Genomic DNA, 20,948 nt, shown 5'->3' with positions numbered 1-20,948 from the left:
AACCCTCTAATCTGGAAAAACGACAGGCCTATCTCCAATCTTCTGTTCCTATCCAAAATATTAGAACGGATTGTCGCAACTCACAACGCAACTTACTGACCATCTATCACATAATAATCTTAATGAATCTTTTCAATATGGCTTTAGAACCTTACACTCCACCGAAACGGCGCTTACCAAAGTCACAAATGACGTACTGCTGTCTCTCGACTCAAACCTAACTTCTGTGCTCTTATTGCTTGATCTCAGTGCAGCCTTTGACACTGTCGATCATTCCATTCTTCTGAGTCCGCTCGAGAATCATGTTGGCATTCAGGGTCATGCACTCGCTTGGTTTAAATCTTATTTAACTGATAGAACACACTGCATGGTCTATAATGATTTAACATCTGAGACCCTCCCAGTGCAATGCGGTGTCCCACAAGGCTCAGTTCTGGGCCCTTTGCTATTTTCGATTTATATGCTACCCCTCTGCAATATCATACGCAAATTGGGCATTAACTTAAATTTTTACGCTGATGATACCCAATTATACATACCTATTAAGCCAAACGATTCCTCCCAATTACGAAATCTTGAGGCTTGCCTGCTTGCCATTAAAAAGTGGATGTCACAAAACGTTCTACTCCTTAACACTTTCAGTGCCCATCACGTCATATGACGTTTTATCAGCCCAATGCCTGAATGCCCACGACGCTAATTATCGTTTTATTTTTTTATTAGCGATCTGATTTCATATTTCATCAACCGAGTCTCCCGTTGGTACACCAGCCCCATCAGCAGCTCAGAATGGAAAAAAGTGCCCCCTATCGTCTATCCCTGAGTAACTGCACGTCAGTCGCTTAGACTGACCTGGGATCAGTTGATATGTAGAGGCGGGGCCAGCTGGCTCCCTGAGCTGGCAAGCCGTCTGATGAACATGGAAGTGATCGCGGGACGGGAATCAGCCTGGAATATATATTCACAGTAGCCAATCGATAGTAGACAGTAGTGATCGATTTTTGGAATGGCGATCAGGAATTGGAATGATCTTTTTGGAGAACATCTGATCTGAGGTAAGGAATCTATTTTACCAGTATTGGGATAATCAGAGTTGTATTCGCTGAGATATCAACGTGTCCCCTATGTGTGTGTGTGTGTGTTATGTTGAGGAAATGAGGTAATCGATTTTCAGCTTGCGGCCCCAGCGTGCATACGTACACATATACTATTGATAATCTAGCGTTTATTTGAAAACGATTCATAAATAGGCCGAAAAATGACAACGTTTTTGTGTATTCTAGAATATTCCAGTACAGGGCGTTTATCATGGAATCTTTTTATTTTCCTTGAAAACGAGGGCTTTTCAAAATGCTATAAAACGAAAATGAACCAATAAAAAAAGAATCCGCTTCGACAATGTTGACTGGAAAACGAGTCATTGATAAGCAACGGGCAGATTAGACACATAGCCATAATTTAAAACATAGATTAGGCGTTATTAACGCTAACATTGAAGTGGATGGTGGGCATTCAAGCACTAAATCGTGCGCCCCCTGCTGGCACTGAAAGTGTTAACGCAGATAAAACTGAGATGTTAGAGGCCTGTTTGAGGACATCTCCCTCAACTTTGATACCTGTCATGTATCTCAGAGCTCCACCATAAAAAACATCTGAGTAATTTTTTATTCCTCCCTCTCATTTAAAGCACTAAAGAAATTCACCAAAATTGCCTTCTTCCATCTTCGTAATATCGCAAAAATGTGCCTTATTTTAACTCTAGCTGATGTTGAAACCCTAATTCATGCATTTGTCTCATCAAGTCTAGACTACTTTAACGCACTTTTTTCAGGCCTACCTAATTCAAGCATCAAAAATCTTCAACTTGTGCAAAATGCGGCTGCACGGATACTAACTAAAACTAGAACGTTTTATCATATCACACCAGTTTTGTCCTCCCTACACTGGCTTCCTATTCAGTGCTACTCCTCACTTACAGAATTTTAAACGGGCTCGCACCGCTCTATCTATCCAATCTCATCTCACGATACTCGCCCGCTCGTGCTCTGCGCTCACAAAATGTGGGGTTTCTTTAGGGTTAAAAAGAAATCCGCCGGCCACAGAGCCTTTGTCTACTGCGCTCCCTAAACTCCCTAAATTGATGGTGGAATAGATTACCTGCGTCGTCAGGGGTGCCTGCTCTGTCGAAGCTTTTAAATCCTTGCTTAAGACCCATCTTTTCTCTCTCTCCTTCAACCTACCCTGATCTCACCTGGTCGGGGACTGACCCTTAGCTTAATCTGCCTAGTTTAGTTAGGATGTCTGCTTCTCTGCAGACATGGGATAATATTTTAAACCCTGTCTCTGTCTCTGAGTGAATTTATCGATATAGATATTCCAGTGACCTTCTACCTCATACTGGACATGAGCACCACCTGGTCTGCAGCGTTGAACCTTACTGTACCTGCTCTGCCTTGACCTATTCTGAGTGGTTTCTCCTGCCGCCCTGAGCCATCGTCTTGTATCTCATCCTGTATGCTTGCAGTAGTTCTTAGTTCTATCCATTACTTAAATTTCACAATTGTCTTAAATACTTTGATTCTATTGTCACCATGCCATATGTCACAAATGTCTGGATGTAACAGTACTGTATATCTGTATGTCGTGTATGTCATAAATGTTATGAATTGAAAATGGGGGACCCTGATGTAAACTAGATGAAAGTCTTTCTCTGGTCTGCATCCCCTTAACAATTGTGTGTATTGAACCATACTGTATTGTACCTATTCTGCAATCTCTTAATACAATTGTCAATCAATCAATCAATCAATGCATGCATGCCTGTTCTGGTTCAGTGCTGGGTTAAGTACTTCTATTCTATTCACATACATGCTTACTACTTGTATATTGCTATGGCCGCTCATCACAAACACGCAAACTGTCTAACGCCTATCCCCGTCTCCCTGTGAGTGTAACGTTCTGGGCTTCTGTCCTCTCCCAGGACTGGAAACCCATTCTGGAGTACGTCACCCTGTTCTCTGTAATTAGCACTGATTGACTGTCACCTGTGGTTTGTTGTCACTAATTGCTGCGTGTGGTTTGCTGGGAAATTGGCCATATAGTAATCTCTTCTCTGTATTTTGTCGGATCTTCAAACAAAACCTGCTAGCAGTAGGCCACAGGACAAGTAATGGACCCTCTTGTCGCTGTTTATATTATTTAATTATCTTTCCTTAAGTACCCTCAGTTGAAGCCTGGCTTCTCTTTTGTTATTGTTACATTATCTTGCTCTAGTGATTCTGATGATAAAAAGAACACGCATTTTGAGAAGAGCAACCACATCTCTGTCTCCTTATTACCTTCTACTATTGGAACTCAACTCCTACCTTGAATCGTAACAGTGAGAGGTTGTCTCGTGGTGATGACCGGGAGGATGTGATTCCCTCTACGCTGCCCCCATAACTCAAGTGGATCCGTCATCCGCTCTATTTTCAATCTTTCAAAATGTTAGTAGTTGCTATTGCATGCACTTATTTGTGTTTCATTACATGTATAAATTATGTACATGCTTACCAACTGTTTTGCCTGTTTTATTGCAACATTAGAGTGAGAGGTTGTCTCGTGGTGATGACCGGAGTGGTGGATGTCCCGTGATGATGGCCGGGAGGAATGCAATCCCATCTATGCCGCCCCCATACCTTAAGTGGATCCATAATCTGCTCTATTTTCAATCTTTCAAAATGTTCTTATATACCCTATTGCTATTGCATGCACTTATTTGTGTTTCATTACACGTATATGTGCATGCTTACCAACTGTTTCACCTGTTTAATTGCAACACTATCACCACATCTAGGGAGATCCCCCCTTGAATGGCCCTTATAAGGTGTCTCCACATTGCATGTGGTGCTTTTCCCCCCCTATTGCTAGTTTTTTTCTCTCACCTTCGCATGGGGTATGTCTGGTAGTGTTGCATTCATTTATTTTATTTATTTAAAAATGTTTGGACTTTATGATGTTTTTATTTTGTTCTTGATTTATTGTGATGTTTCTTCTTGACCTGTTTATAGAAGGCGTGTCCGGCCCATGGGGCCCGTGTGTTGTCGTCGGGCCTTAAGTTTAAAATACATTTTATTTGATTTAATGTATAGGCCCGCCAACGCATTATTATTATCTATGCTGCAATGTTATACATTCTATGCTACTCCGAATCTTGTTCTATTTATTAGAGCAGTTTGGGGCATTTCTTCAAGCTCTTCATGTGTTTCTTACCACTTTCTTGGTGCCAAGGTTTTTGGGTAGTTTGACAGATGGACATGGACACACCCTTCACATGCCCAGGGGAATAAATGCTTGTCTGCCAAATAAACTGCTCGCTATAATTATCTGGTGAATGTGGCTATTGTTATACCGGTCATTTAGGCTACTTAATCACAATAGCCTATCTGTGAATTGCACAGGTAATCATACTGTAGGTAGCAAGCTGACTAGCTGTACAGCAGCTCAGTGGAAAGTTGCTGAAACGAGCGGGACGCGCCTTGTGAGCGGAGCGTCATCGACTGACTGGTGGTTTGCGACTTGTCCGCTTGGCAACCCGGCGGCTGTGTACAAGAAATACAACCGAAGGGACCTTTCAAGAACATTAAGCACATTTAACATCAAATGACATTCAAATTCGTGCACCCAGGAGGACTACGGACTCGCCGATGCGGCGCCTTTATCGGTGAAAATTGACAGGTACGATAGTTCGATTAATGTATGTTGGTGTGGCGCCTGTTGTTGATGACTAGTTTAGTCTATTCCAGGCACCATGTCCGCTTTAATAAATGGACCTGCACATTATGACAAATGAACAGCATATTCACTGCGCGGTGTCTTCTTGCCTGTACTGTATATCTGGCTGTACTGCGCTGTGTCTGCTGTTTCATTGAATGCCTGCCTGTGCGCAGTGTCATGCCAGCGAATATAAACAAGGTAGCTGACACACCATGTAATGCAGTATCATCACATTAGATTTGCTGCCATCAGTGCCATGTACAAGTCCTTTATCAAGAGACAGGCACATGGGCGTGATTGTGTTCTCTTGTTTTAGGGAATACTTGGGCGGTGTCGCGTTTAGGCCCCTCGGGGTATTGCGCACACCCCCTGCTCCTATAGACAATAACACAAGACAAGTGCATCATGCATAATTAAGTATCATATTCTTATGCTACAGCAGCCAGCATGGTGTTGATTAGCCTATTGCCTGCCCATAGTTTATTGGGTAATTTAAATCTATGTCTGAATAAATGGGGTATAATTTGTACATAAATATAGGCTACACTAGTAGTATTGACCGTATAGGTTCGGTCTCACCTACTAATACAGCATGCTTACCGAACCTCCAGTTACTACCTGGTCTGCATGAGTGGTTCCAATGTCCGTCATTGATTGATTGATTGATTGATTGAATTGAAAACTTTATTAACAGATTGCAGAATGGGTACAATACAGTACAGCTCAATATACACACAATTGTTAACATCAGGGTCCCCCATTTTCACACTTAGCTCTTATTTGCACCAAAATATAAAATCACATAACACTATTTCTATCCAGAATCATTAGGGTTCCTTACCACTTCTCACCACACGGGGGAAATCCACGACTCTGCTCCTCGAAGTTGAGCATAAAATTATGCCCACTACTATTGAGACACCTGTCTGTCTGATACAAACATATCCAGTTTTATGACAATAATACACACACAGCCTGACACAGGTGTGTTTGTAAGCAACCTATCGTACACATGTTCTGTCTCTCCCTCCTGTCGCTTTAAAAAGTTGGACACCCGTGAACCGGGCCGGTAACCATGACAGCCGAGGAGACCATCAACATCAAGGAGGTGGAGGTGATCAAGCTGATGTTGGACTTCCTCAACTCCAGGAAGCTGCACATCAGCATGTTGGCCCTGGAGAAGGAGAGTGGCGTCATCAACGGGTTGTACTCAGACGACATGCTGTTCCTCAGGTACCAGGATGTCAGCTTAACTGGCCAATGAAACTCATTCTAACCTTTCATATGATGTACGGTTTGCAACCATTTCCTCAGTAGAACACACAAATACACATCTAATTGTACCGTGAGCTTCCAGTTTTAGAAAAGGACATGTATTGTAGTTATTTTTTTTTTGATCCACTTTTTCTCCCATTTTCTATATTTTCTCCCATCCCAATTTCGTATCGTCCAATTCAACCCTCCCCTGTCACGGACGCTGTTTCTTGCCTCCCACAAGCCGGCTGCAATGTGGACTAAGTCATACATAGCACAAGTCCCCTCCGGTACTTGAGGTAACAGCAGTCGCATCTTTTCACCTGCGCAGCTCGATCTCTCAGTGGCGAGGAGTAACGCGTGGGAGGCTCACGCTGCCCCCGACACTTCCTGATTCTACTGCGCAGACGCACCAACCGACCTGTACGAGTCGCTGTCCACAACGCCCGATCCCCACCCATCAGTTTCCCACCCCCTAATACGGCCAATGTGTATTAGTACGGACAACCAGCTAAACTGAAAGCAAATGTGGAGCGCTGGGCTCGAACTGACGAGCCCAGCGGCTCCAGCATTTCGTGGCGAGCGCCTTGCCCACTACGCCACGTAGCCGCCCTGACATGTATTGTAGTTATTAAAGGTTAAAACACTTGAGAGGATGCAGCACAGTGCTATATGTTTCACAATACTAAAGCGATCAGTGAAATGATGGTCTGTATCAGTCAACACCATGCCAGACAATGTTTAATTAGGGCCTATAGGAACCTATCCTAGCCAAGCATTCTCAACGTGGGGCCCGCGGGCCAACCTTCTGAAAAGTTGTTGGAGACCTGCGGGTCTCCGGGGGCGACAGTGGCTTGGGAGGTAGTGCAGTCGTCTGATAATCCGGAGGTTCCCGGTGTGATTCCCGCTCCTCCCAGGCAGCGTGTCGAAGTGTCCTCCTTGAGCAAGACACTTAAACCCTAACTGCTCCCGATGAGCAGGTTGGCACCTTGCATGGTTGCCTCTGCCATCGGTGTGTGAATGTGTGAGTGAGTGGATGGGTAAAATGTGAGAAACAAATTGTAAAGTGCTTTGGATAAAAGTGCTATATAAATGCAGCCTTTTACCATTACCTGCGATGAGTTGTTAAGGTGTAAATGTACGCGTTTGGTCCAGTTTTAAACCACCCTACATCACACAGTACTTTGCTTTTAGGAAGGGCAAAACTGCTTGCTAGGCTACTGGTTGCACGGCAACTAGGCATCTTGCAAGTAGTGTATGACTCACAAGATGCCTACTCGCGAGACAGATCACATCATCATTGCAGTTACGTTAGCTAGCGATTTCAGTGATTGCCATTTTTGCAAGATTGAAAGTTTGACTTTATTGAAACCTTTCGTTGTGGAAGCGAGATGAAGGAGCCAGGAGGAGCCGATGGCCCTCAATCCAGTGTTGGGGTCACTAAATTGGCCCTCGGTCATCAAAACCTTGAGAACTCCTACTTTAGCCAACTGGCTGCCATGTAACGCATGTATTTTTCCATCCAGGTGACTCATCAGGATTGACCCAGAGGATGGTTCTTGCTTGTGTTCTTTGAGTCACTCTGTATCCACATCTCTGAGACATAAATAAGAAGAACTTGGCTAAAAGAAAGAGATCAGCGAGCTAATTACTGGCCTTCAGATTATTACTAATAATATCACTGGAACTGTTTACATGTTATTGTCAACAAGGCATGTATGGCTACAGCCCGCTGTGTTTGTTGTCAATGGCAATTCACAAAGCTTATCTCAATAAGAAGCTCCATCTCTTCGCTTCATTGAATTTCGCAGAATCCTGAGGCATGATTAAATTACCCTTTTACTATTATGGATTCGTAATGTAGATGCTGTCTGCTCCCTCTGGGTTATCAAATTACCCCGCAAAGCCACAGTGAGATTTCCATGGTTGATGATAGTATTTAGTGTTTATTGATATAGTTGGATGTTAAAACAAATATATATTATATTATTTTTTATTATACAACGGCATGCAAATTTCTCGATTCTGATTGGCCATTCACACGTCTTTATTGGCAACAATCCACGGTCCTGGGCTCAGGACCCGCCCACAACCGAATCACATATCACTCCCCGGCTCACTCCGGGAGAAAACAGGATCGCGGACAACAAATGGTTATGTTGAAAGCACCATAACGACTAAATATGAAGCGATTCTGTCAAGGGGAATGTGTTAGTATTTTAAACAATGTTGGATGATGTAATTGATGGGTCTTGACTCAATCTAGAACAAAAGAAAAATCGCGGATTGATTGATAGATTAATTGATTGATTTAAATTTCTTCCTTCCTACTTTCTACAGACTGCAGCGTTCTCTCTCACACACTGTCCGACGCTGGCGTACCCACAAACACACACACACACATACACACACACACACACACACACACACACACACATACACACACACACGCACACACACACTGTGACACACACACACACACACACACACACACACGCACACACACACACACACACTCCTGTCTGCAACAGCGGGGGAGTCAGACTGAGAGAGAAGCAGCGCTGTTTTAAGTGAGCATGGTCTATTGAATTGATTGATTGGTTGATTGCTAATTTTATTACTGTACCCCTGGTTTCCAACTGGTTAAGTTTAGGCTAAAAGAAATAAATAAAAAAATAGGGCGAAGAAAACGTTTTTTTCCTATAGGGCAAAGAAAACGTTTTAATTTGTTTTACCTACTTTATATTCTGCATCTGGTAATAAAATTTTCAATCAATCATTCCAATAATACACAGTTGGATGTGTTAGTTGGTTGGATGCACTTCAAGCTGCTTCCACATGAGGCAACTTCTCTCAATCATTCCAATAATACACAGTTGGATGTGTTAGTTTGGTTGGATGCACTTCAAGCTGCTTCCACATGGAGTTGTGGGAACTACTTTTTCTGGCGGATGGTTTTTTCAATAAATCTTCGATTAATGTGTGTTTATTGTATAGAAATAAGGTTGGATGAATCTGGCAGTTGTATAAAAGCTTTACACCACGTGCAGTCGTGATTTGTGACCAATAAACCATGCCTAGGGGGGTCTAACGACCCTCGGCTGCGCCTCGGGCCTAACAACCACCCCTAGGCATGGTTTATTGGTCACAAACCACTCCTGCGTGTGATGTAATGCTTAAATACTTGTGGAGTTCAGTACTTGTGGTTCCAGAAGCAGGGGTCTTGTCCAATACACCATCCCTGGGTTCTTATCCACTACACCATCCCTGGGTTCTTATCCACTGACTACATCATCTCTGGGGTCCTATCCACTACACCATCCCTGGGGTCCTGTCCACTATAGAGTATACAAAACTATATATTCAAAAATATGAGGAAACATGCTGGGGAGATTCTCTCTCACACACACACACACACACACACACACACACACACACACACACACACACACACACACACACACACACACACACACACCTACACACCTACACACCTACACCTACACATATACATATACATATACATATACATATACATATACATATACACACACACACACACACACACATTCCAGAGTTTCACTCAGAATCGCGTCATGGGGTGTCTGGGAATCCTGCATCGCTTCCTCATGGCCAGGGCCGTATTAACGACCGGGCCGTTTGGCCCGCGGCTCGTGGGCCTCTAGTGACGAGGGGCCTCAAAAACTCACTCCCTGGACTGTCTGAATACCCTCTCCTGGCTACGACCCACGACACCTATTTTTTTTTTTTTTATTATTTTGGAGATCGATGTCATACTGTGACACTGAAATGAAAAAATATTTCATCAACTAAAATATTTAGTCAACAAAAATATTCAAGAAATGTTTTAATAAAAAACGTACATTTTAATAATAATAATAATAAACAATAATGTCTCGGGCGTGTCTGACACAGGTGTGCTTCATCTGTGCACGGAGACCAGCAACAATTTTTTCTAACAGAAACCCATTGGGGGGTGCGTCAGCTAGGTCGGGAGGTGACAGGGGGTGCACGGCCAAAAAAGTTTGGGAACCGCTGCACTACACCATCCCTGGGGTCCTATCCACTACAGCATCCCTGGGGTCCTATCCACTACAGTACACCATCCCTGGGGTCCTATCCACTACACCATCCCTGGGGTCCTATCCACTACAGCATCCCTGGGGTCCTATCCACTACAGTACACCATCCCTGGGGTCCTATCCACTACACCATCCCTGGGGTCCTATCCACTACAGCATCCCTGGGGTCCTATCCACTACACCATCCCTGGGGTCCTATCCACTACACCATCCCTGGGGTCCTATCCACTACACCATCCCTGGGGTCCTATCCACTACACCATCCCTGGGGTCCTATCCACTACACCATCCCTGGGGTCCTATCCACTACACCATCCCTGGGGTCCTATCCACTACAGTACACCATCCCTGGGGTCCTATCCACTACACCATCCCTGGGGTCCTATCCACTACACCAGAGGTTGGCAATAGGCAACTTTTTTTTATATCAGACCAACTAGGCTAGGCTATATGTTAGCTATAATGTCCAAATAGAGAAACTACCACCACCTAAAGAATGCTTATTATACGTTGTTTTATCCATGTTGAGAGTGTAGGCAGCGAGGTGCAATGTAGTGCTTGCTCAACATGAAAAAAGTCGGTGGACAGCGCCTGGTGGTGAGATAACAAACAAGCCATACCACATGTGTGGTGTGAAATTAAAACACCAGTTCAGTAAGTCATTCAAACTTTATCTTTACTTATATATGACTGTGACGGCACCACACATGGGAACAGTAACAATGCAATTAAACTGAAGTCAAATCAGAGCAAAAAAAGCTGAATCTGCTTCAAGAAGATGCGCTACATTAGGTATATAAGGAATTACAACCAGACATTTATTAACTAAATAAAAAATACTATTAGGCTTTTAACCCTCTAAAGCCGGGCGCAACAGTAGACATGTTTTGTAAAACATTAAATATATTTGGATTTGTTTGTGATAAAGACTTGCTTTATTGTATCGGAATCGATTGTCATCTAAAAATGTAGTGCATCTCTCAGAGAATGCGCGGATGTAAAGCATAGAATCTTGAAATATCTAGATTGGTTGTTTTCTCTGGACTGCATCTAATCCGCTGTATCTATCCATTTATCATATATCTATGTCTGTCACTATAGCCAATGGAAATGCTAGAAATGGTCACATGGACTGGGAGAACCAATGGAAAATTCCTATTGTTTCTCAATAGTCCAGTGCGCTCCACAGAAAGGGCCGTCAGATAGACACATTGGTTGTGCGTAATGTAAGATAGGCCGATAAGAGAGAGGCGCTTGTCTCTGGGTTTATAATAAAATGGCAAACAGACAAAGGTATAATGTTCAGCGCAAATGTGTATGTCGTTTACAGTTTATTAGGCCACCTATGCAGCTTGTTTAATTTGTCCATTATCTGCCTCTGCCACAAATGTATGTCTTAGTTATAAGGTGGTCTGTCACAGAGTTAAAATGTTTTCACTATCAATATATTAAATTGGCCATTGTTTTTGTTACCGGCCCCCCATACAATGGCTTGGAAGAAATTTGGCCCTCGGCCAAACTTAATTGAAGACCCCTGCCCTGGGGTCCTATCCACTACACCATCCCTGGGGTCCTATCCACTACACCATCCCTGGGGTCCTATCCACTACACCATCCCTGGTGTTATGGTTTGACACCGACCCCAAACGCAACGACACAAGAGAGTAGGATTCAGAGTTGCCAAAAACAGGGGCTTGTTTATTGAGACTAACTAAACAGCACAGAATAGGAAGAGTCTAAACAAGACTGGACTTCAAGCAAGGATGAATAGTTCTGCTGCTCTGCAGCTTCTCCCGAGGTGGTAGTAGGGGGTAGCAGATGCTGACGTCAGAGCCGCTCTGCAGACTTCTCTCAGCAGAATCTCCGAGGTGATGCAGGACCGAGAGAGAGAGAGAGGGAGCGAGTCAACACAGGGTGCAGGTAGAACGAGCAGGAGAACAGGAGAGGTGACTTGTACCCAAAAACAAAAGTTATCCAAGTGAACTAATCTTCGTGTAAACACACACAGTGAGCAATGTTCCAAAACACAATCCCAAGTGAAAAATATCTTCGGTGCAAAAAATAGACACTGAGAGCGAAGTCCAAAATACAATCCAATGTGATAATATCTTCGGTGTGAAAAACACACAGTGGGAGATGTTAGGTCAAAATATTATCCCAGTGAAACAATCAAAAAAGGCAACCGCTGGGTGAGTGACTGTCTGATAAAAAGGTGGTAATCTTCAGTGTTATAAAAACACACGGAAACGGAATTTGATCAAAGACAGTCATTAAAAACTCACCCAGGCGTTGTGCGTAAAGAGCGCTGGAACAGCAGCGGAGCGAGCGCGTCGCCACGGGAAAAAGGTGTCCAAGAGGAAGGCTTCTTGGATATCCTGGAGGTAAAGCACAGGGAACAACAGCAGCAGCAGGAACGGCGAATGCAAACAGAAAATATCAAAACGATCCAACAAAACTTGAGTGGGGAAACGGGGTATAAATAATACGGGATTGATTGATTGACAAGCAGTGACAGCTGGGGGATGTGATTGAAAAGCGTGTGGACGGGAGAGAACCAATCAACGACGTCTCTGGGAAGAAGCGTGTGAATGGGGGAATGAAATGATTAACAGAAACAAATGGAAAACAGAGCGAGGTGGTTTAAAGGAACAGAGCGAGTAAGTGAGCAAGGACAGAACCTCACACCTGGGGTCCTATCCACTACAGTACACCATCCCTGGGGTCCTATCCACTACAGTACACCATCCCTGGGGTCCTATCCACTACACCATCCCTGGGTTCTTATCCACTACGCCATCCCTGGGTTTTTTTTTTTTTTTATCCACTTTTTCTCCCATTTTCTAAAATGTTTCTCCCATCCCAATTTCGTATCATCCAATTCAACCCTCCCCTGTCACGAACGCTGTTTCTTGCCTCCCACAAGCCGGCTGCAAGTCATACATAGCACAAGTCCCCTCCCGTACTTGAGGTAACAGCAGTCGCATCTTTTCACCTGCGCAGCTCGATCTCTCAGTGGCGAGGAGTAACGCGTGGGAGGCTCACGCTGCCCCCGACACTTCCTGATTCTACTGCGCAGGCGCACCAACCGACCTGTAGGAGTCGCTGTCCACAACGCCCGATCCCCACCCATCAGTTTCCCACCCCCTAATACGGCCAATGTGTATTAGTATGAACGACCAGCTAAACTGAAAGCAATGTGGAGCGCTGGGCTCGAACAGGCGAGCCCAGCGTCTCCGCATTCGTGGCGAGCGCCTTGCCCACTACGCCACGTAGCCGCCCGCCATCCCTGGGTTCTTATCCACTACACCAGTGGTTCTCAAACTTTTTACACCAAGTACCACCTGAGAACGTAGCTGGCTCTCCAAGTACCACCATATGACCGGCGTTAAAATACAGTCTATTCAGCTATGCACAGTTCACGCAGGAGGCAAATGTATTCCTAATACCATTATTTATTGTTAACTTTTGTCAGACACAGCCACAATGTACAAAGGGATAGCACTAGAACTAGCAAACGCTTCCACACAACTCATACAATGCAAGGGGCATTGAGAACATAATAACTAACATTCTCACATAGCAAGTGAGAAAATTAAGAACAACTGTATTTCAGCAAATGTACTTAATTCTCTCTATCTCTCTCTCTCACTCACTCTCTCTCTCTCTCTCTCTCTCTCTCTCGCTCTCTCTCACACAGCAAGCAATTGTCCGTCATTCTCTCTCTCTCACACACACAATTATTTTGTTACAAAAACTTAATTTCCTGCATTCTGGTGCAGGATTTTTTTGAATTTTTACCCTTTAAATGCCAGTGTTTGTGATGGGCATCACAAATTATTGTAAAAAAGAAAAGAAAACACATATTCAATACATTTTTGAATGTTTAGCCTTTAAATGCCAGTTTGTGTGATGGCATCACAAATTATTGTTAAAAAAAACACACAAAAAGTAAAATATTTTCAATATATCAAATGCAAAGTACATTTTTCTGGGGGGGATTATTACAGGCTAGGCATGTGTCAATGATTAGCAGCAACACATATTTTGATGGATTTTTTGTAATGTCAGATTTAACACCAACTCTTTTCAGAAAAGTGGGAGTATTTCATTTTTTATCTGACATTACATGAAATCTAAAAATAAATGGTTATGATCAGGGCTGAAGTTGAATTAAAGATGTATGACTGTTTAGACTGCATTACTCTCTGTCACAGTGATCTCCTGGTTGTTCCCCACTTAGATTATCGAACTATCGCGCCACCGCAACCAGAAACACTGGCCTGGCCTGCTTCTAAGTTCAGTGGCCTGACTGCAAAAAAAAAAATATATATATATATATATTTTTTTTGTAGCTTTTTTGGAAATGTTTTCAAGTACCACCAGCAGTACCACCAAGTACCACTAGTGGTACGCGTACCACAGTTTGAGAACCACTGCACTACACCATCCCTGGGTTCTTATCCAATACACCATCCCTGGGCAAATTTTTCCAGTGGTGTCAAGTTGGAACTGTGAATATTCCCACAATGTGAGGATGAGCTTTTGGAGAATAGAAGGCTCTCAATTGTTCATTGGATGTTCTCAACAGGCAACTCATTCTAGACGGCCAATGGGATGAGGTCATGCAGTTCATTCAGCCGTTGGAAGGGATGGAGAAGTTTGACAAGAAAAGGTGAGAGAAATATGTTAGTCATATATTATTCCAATGTTTTATACTAAATATCCAGAGGCACTGATAATATCCCCCTCCACAAGAGACCGGGTTGGATGAACCAGCGGAGCGAGGTTTAAGTTTAAGTTTATTTGGATCCCCATTAGCCACAGCATGCTGTGGCTATTCTTCCTGGGGTCCATAACACGTAAAATACAGTTACAGACTTTATACACTCACAACATTCACATGTCATACAGACAATTAAAACAACAATAAATACTCCTAATCAAATTCATAATACAATACAACAATATATACGCCTGGGCGGCTGGGTGGCGCAGCGGACATTGCACTCGCACCAACGCAAGAGACACCGGTCTCGAATCCGGCTGTCAGCGTTGCCTCCGCCTTTGGCCGGCCGTCATACTGACTCAATTGGCAGAGTTAGCGGGAGGGGAGTCGAAGGGTGGTAGTCTGGTCGTTGTAAACAGCGACTCCTACAGGTCGGTCAGGGCGCCTGCACAGCAAAGACAGGAAAATGGCGGGGGCAGTGTGAGCCTCCTACACGTTACTCCTCGCCAATGAGAGTCCGCGCTGGCAGGTGAAAAGAAGTGATTGGCTGCCTCAACATGTATCGGAGGGGACATGTATGTGATGGGCTTCTATCCTCCCTACGACCGGCCAGTGGGGGGCACATGCGAGCAACGATCAGGACAAGGGAGGGAGAATTGGCACGAGAGGAAATTGGGATGGGAGAAGAATCACAGAAAAAGGGGGGGAGAAAAAGTAGATAAAAAAAAAATATATATATATATACGCCTAATGAATTCATAATACAACAATACCTACTCCTAATTAATTCATAATACAATACAGCATAATATACTATTTAGCTTTTACATACATTATCTATGTTCATATCAACCAATTATACAATCTTTCAATAATATATCCATATCAGACACATACCTTTTCATCTACGTATATCCCTATCTCTTTATCAGACACATACATTTTCATTTACGTACACACTATCTATTAGGGAATGTCAATTTCTTTGTATGAAAATGTTGTTTTACCAAGATTTTGAAACAACATTTACTATTCTCCTGCTTAACATGTCTGGGAAGAGAGTTCCATTCCTGCATACCACGGAACATGACAGTTCGCTCCATTGCATTTGACCTCACTTTTGGAAGTGTAAAACCTTGTGCAGAAGCATGTCTGGTGGAATGGTTGTGTCTGTCAAGACTTATAGATAAATTGCTATATAAAATTGAGGGGATCTTTGTAACAAGAATATTCTTAGTGAATACAAGGAGTGAGCAGAGTAACTTATGTTTGACAAGTAACCAAGTTAAACAACTGTGCATCGCTGCAACATTAGTTCTGTACTCACAGCGAAGCACTATACGTGCTGCTTTGTTTTGTACCATTTGCAATTTTTTCAGTTTATTCGTCGTTACATTCGACCATACTGCAGGACAATAGTCAAGATTAGACAAAACCAGAGCTTGAATTACCCGTTTGATAGAATTTAGTGGTAACAAATGAGCACATCTTTTAACAACAGAAATCCCTCTTCCCATTTTCACTACTATATTGTTTATATAGTGTGACCATGACAATTTACTGTCTAATATTACTCCTAGGAGTTTAGTCTCCTGGACTTGATTAATTACCACATCACTTATCAAAAGTTTCAAGACTGGGTTCGTTCTTAGAGTATGGTTTGAACCGAAAATGATGCTACTTGTCTTTGATATGTTTAGAACTAGTTTGTTATTATTTAACCATTCCATCACTGATTTCAACTCTGCCTTTAGGACCGTATTTAATTCATTGGCTGTAGAGGCTGATGTGTAAATCGTTGAATCATCCGCATACATTGAAATATAGGACTTATTTAGGACAAGTGGCATGTCATTTGTAAATAAATTGAGGTCACGTGCCTGCCTGGGGAACGGGGAACTCATTTAGGTCACGTCTTTGTACTGTAGTGACACTGTCATGTCACTCTGACTGTCTGCCTCTCACTGGCCAGGAAGCCATCATCTCCAATGAGAGAATCTCAGCGCAATGTGACACAAAGAAATTAATGACGTTGACCAAAAACAAGCAGACCATACTTGACACACACACACACACACACACACACACACACACACACACACACACACACACACACACACACACACACACACACACACACACACACACACACACACACACACACACACACACACACACACACACACTAAGGTTAACCTTAGTGTAAGGGTTAATACTGTTTCTTGTGTGTCCAGGTTCCGTTACATCGTTCTGAAACAGAAGTTTCTGGAAGCGCTGTGTGTGAATAACGCCATGTCGGCGGCAGAAGACCCTCAGAATGTGAGTCGCAGCAAGGCTCGAATGAGACGACAGTATTACTCCTCATACTGACAGTGAGATAAAAAAAATACCAGCCCGATCTCGCTTAAAATATGTAAATAAAGTACTAATCGACCACAGGAAAAATGTCAATAGTGTGTGTTATGTGTTACAGCCATAAGTAATATATTGACGTATTTATTTTATTTATGAAAATGGGTGGGTGGTTTTAGTCTAGTGGTGAGAGCACTCGCCCGCCACCACAATTGTTGTTGGTTCGACTCCTGGTCGCTGTGTTTGTTTTGTACTTTTGCGCCGATATGAAATGTAAAATATATTACTTATGGCTATAAGTAACATAACGTACATTATGTACCTTTCTTCCTGTGGTCACGTGTTGAATATACAGTAGATCCTAACTATTCTCCTGACCCCGTCAAGACTGGAGGTCATTCAAAGCTGTGAAGTATGAATATACTGAACTCGCTGGACAATTCCTTTTTAACACTTTCCCGGCCACTTGGATGCGTCTAATATCACTCTAGACTGCCAGCATTTCATAATAGACTTGCATAGTTCGTGAGGCTGTTTGTAGAGCTAAATCTATACTTCATAGTATTGATATCTGTCCATTCTCATTGTCAATTGAGACCATAAACCGTCCCTTCAAAATGGCTTAAAGAAAAAAAAATTCAGCAATACGTTCTTATTTTATAGCGTCTTGAATATAAGCGTTATAAGGGATTTCGGCTGGGATATTTCCTGGAAGGCGAGATAAAGGCTGCTAAGCTACTAACGTTATATCCAATGGCATTTCGGTTATACAGAAGCTAAAGCTAAAACTCAAACTGCATATGATCGGTATGATGGTCCACCACGAATGCATGAAAGAGGGGGGGGCGGGGGACGTCCGTTTCTGATTATTGATTACCAATAACCGCGTTAGCCTCATTAGCCTCATTCATTGATCAAGTGGATGGCTATCAAAACAATGCCTGATCAGCGTGTAATTTATGCAAAAAATATCTTACAGTGGGCCGGTTGGATCCCCCAGAGCATTTCCCAGTTATCGATCACCATCTGGTAGATTGATATGTCCATTGGCTGATGATAAATTCCTTTACTGCATCGTGAAATCCGCGTCCCAAAACGTATTCCGTGCAACAGGCTATAGGGATCGCTTCAGGTCAGTAGAAAACTACATTGGAAATCCAGAAATCCACAGGGAACACTGCATTATCGAGATAGTGCCCCTAAGAGGATCTGGCCGGTAATGCACTTTGTCGAATTCAAAGAGTAGGGTACATTTGCAGTGCCGCTCGGCGACCTTGAATATGTTATTAAAATGGAATAAAAGCCAAAACAACCTTGCCACGGAGATATCCGTGGTTGGTCCTTTAAGCATGGATTCGAAACACGGATTTATCCATGGTTCGTCCCCAATGTGTTAACAAACCATACAAAAAAAACGGTACACACATATTACAAACCATTTTTCAATCTAAAGATGCCACCAAGAGTTTGGATTATTTTAAATGAAGACAGTGTAGACCAAGCGGAATAAGATACTGTAGTAATTTAGTGGTTGAGTCTACGTTGCCCTCATTTGACTTCCTGCCACGATGAGGTCATTGTTAGACTCTACAACTAAATGATTATGCTTAACCCTGTATCACCTGACCCAAGAAATAATAGACAGAAAAAAAGAAAATAATAATTATCTGAAGTCTTTATTTATGAAATGGAAAAAAATAAAAAAATAAAAATATATATATTATTTGCATATATATTTATTTTTTGTATCATATTTGATACATCGGGTATTACATGCAATTCAGGCAATAACAATAACCTTTCTTCTTGGCCATCTGTAACATTTGCATCTTTATTTATATAACGGATACCTTTTTCAATTTTTTTATTTGATTTTGCAATGCGCTAATCGGGTACATCTTATTCTGGCAATAACAATTTTGCATCTTCACATATTTCAGTCACATAGATCATCACTTTGTCCATTATTATTTTCCGTTCTTAGAGTGTGAGAGTGTGGGCGGGTGGGTAGCACAGGAAGGGAATTGGCATAACGACTAAATTGGGATGGGTGAAAAATACAGAAAAAGCCAAAAAATAAATAGGAAAAAAAAGCGTGTGAGAGTGTGTAACTGTGTTCAAAGGGCCATGGAACAGCAGAGCCAATAATCCTAAAACAAGAAAGAAGGTGCTCTTCGGTAGAGGGTACGGAAATGACTTGAAAGGATGAGAAGACACTGGGACAGTCGAGTGTCCTGGTTTTTCTCAACCTTTCAAGTAATTATTTTGCACTAATGTATGGTAAGTGTAAATACAGTTTTCTGAGATATATAAGAGCATCAGATGATCCTGATGACTGTTTCTTTAATTAACCTCCTGAAGCGATGCATTTGTGCACTTTTTGTGCACTTTTTCTTTTTATAGCAATTTGGGTCACTAAAGCTTCAGTGATGCTAACATTATACAGTTCACAGTTAGGCTTTCAGCAACTATTATCAACTATTATCAATGATACAATTGTGAGTACAGAATAATAATAGTCGGTCAACATGTTTTATTCCCTATTGTTTGAGAACTTCAAACTTACTTGCTGCTCATCAAAGGTCCCTCTGTCGCTGATGAAGCGCTCATGAGAGTAACGTGACCAACGAGTGGGCGGCTGGGACAGAGCTGGTGAGGCACTGGGACAGAGATGAGGGAGGGAGGAAGGTACAGGTTGTTGATTGTATATCGCAGATAATAGGATAGCTTGCTTGCTTCTTGAGGCAGATAAATTGCTTTGCAAGACCGCAATTCAAACCTTTATTTATTCTCAAAGACAATTGAGGCCACCCTCATTTTCAATGTCGTCGAGACTTTACAGACATTTCAATGCATACATTTTTACAATATAATAATAATAATAATAAATATGAATAACTATCTTTATTACATGGCGTTTTCACATTCGCCGAAATGCTTGCTTGTGATTGGTCAATAGCGCGCGTCAGAGGTCCGATATTACACAATAATGACCGCTGTGGGACAATAATGACCGCTGTGCGCAGCTGTTCGCAATCAAGCCCACTGACATCAGTGCAATCAGACACTGCCGGCTGCCGGGGAAGCTGCTGGGGGGCGGAGCGACAAGCACTCAGCGGAGCCAGAACCAGTGTTGCGAGTCGATGTAAAATTAATTAGGTATATTGTTAGTAAGTTAGCCATGTAATAAGCGGGATAATGTATAGCTATACTCGATCATTGTCGCAAAATAATTGACCTTCACTGACGTTTAAAACACCTCGCCGAGGTGGCTCGGTATTTTAAACTCTGTGTCGGTCAATTATTTTGCGACAATGACCTCGTAGCTATACATTATCCCTTACATATAGCACTTTTCACACATGGACCACAGTCTGTCTATCTGTATGTCGTGTGTGTCATATGATGAATTGAAAATGGGGGACCCTGATGTAAACAAGACGAAAGTCTTTCTCTGGTCTGCATCCCCTTAACAATTGTATGTATTGAGCTGTACTGTACTGTACCCATTCTGCAATCTGTTAATAAACTTTTCAATCAATCAATCAACCAGAGTGCCCCACAGCAATTCGTATAAAATGAACATACAGGTATAAAATCAGCACACAAATGACGGAATAAAAAACAATGCATAAATTGAAGACATAAGAACAGGTATAAAAGACAGTAAAAGTAGTGTGTTTATTATCTGTTTATTATAACACTAAAACAGTTTTCCAAAAGATTTTGGTAGGGACAATTTGTGTTTCTGTGGCTTT

At 42.5% G+C, this 20,948-nt stretch overlaps 1 protein-coding gene across 1 annotated transcript in view; it reads left to right on the top strand.

Moving 5' to 3' along the window:
• Positions 1-5,830: 5,830 nt before the first annotated feature.
• Positions 5,831-20,948, top strand: part of LOC311246527 (WD repeat-containing protein 47-like) — a gene marked incomplete at both ends in the record, with an annotated part of 39,900 nt that continues 24,782 nt past the window's right edge. The window contains 3 exons of the mRNA XM_084336677.1: positions 5,831-5,988; positions 14,701-14,784; positions 17,073-17,157. Of these exons, the coding sequence (XP_084192803.1) occupies positions 5,831-5,988; positions 14,701-14,784; positions 17,073-17,157 (327 nt within the window). The remainder of the gene's footprint in view (positions 5,989-14,700; positions 14,785-17,072; positions 17,158-20,948) is intronic.

The sequence above is a fragment of the Notolepis coatsorum genome (assembly GCF_963971535.1).
Source record: "Notolepis coatsorum genome assembly, chromosome: 2".
Lineage (NCBI taxonomy): Eukaryota > Metazoa > Chordata > Actinopteri > Aulopiformes > Paralepididae > Notolepis > Notolepis coatsorum.
This window is presented reverse-complemented; position numbering and strand designations above follow the sequence as displayed.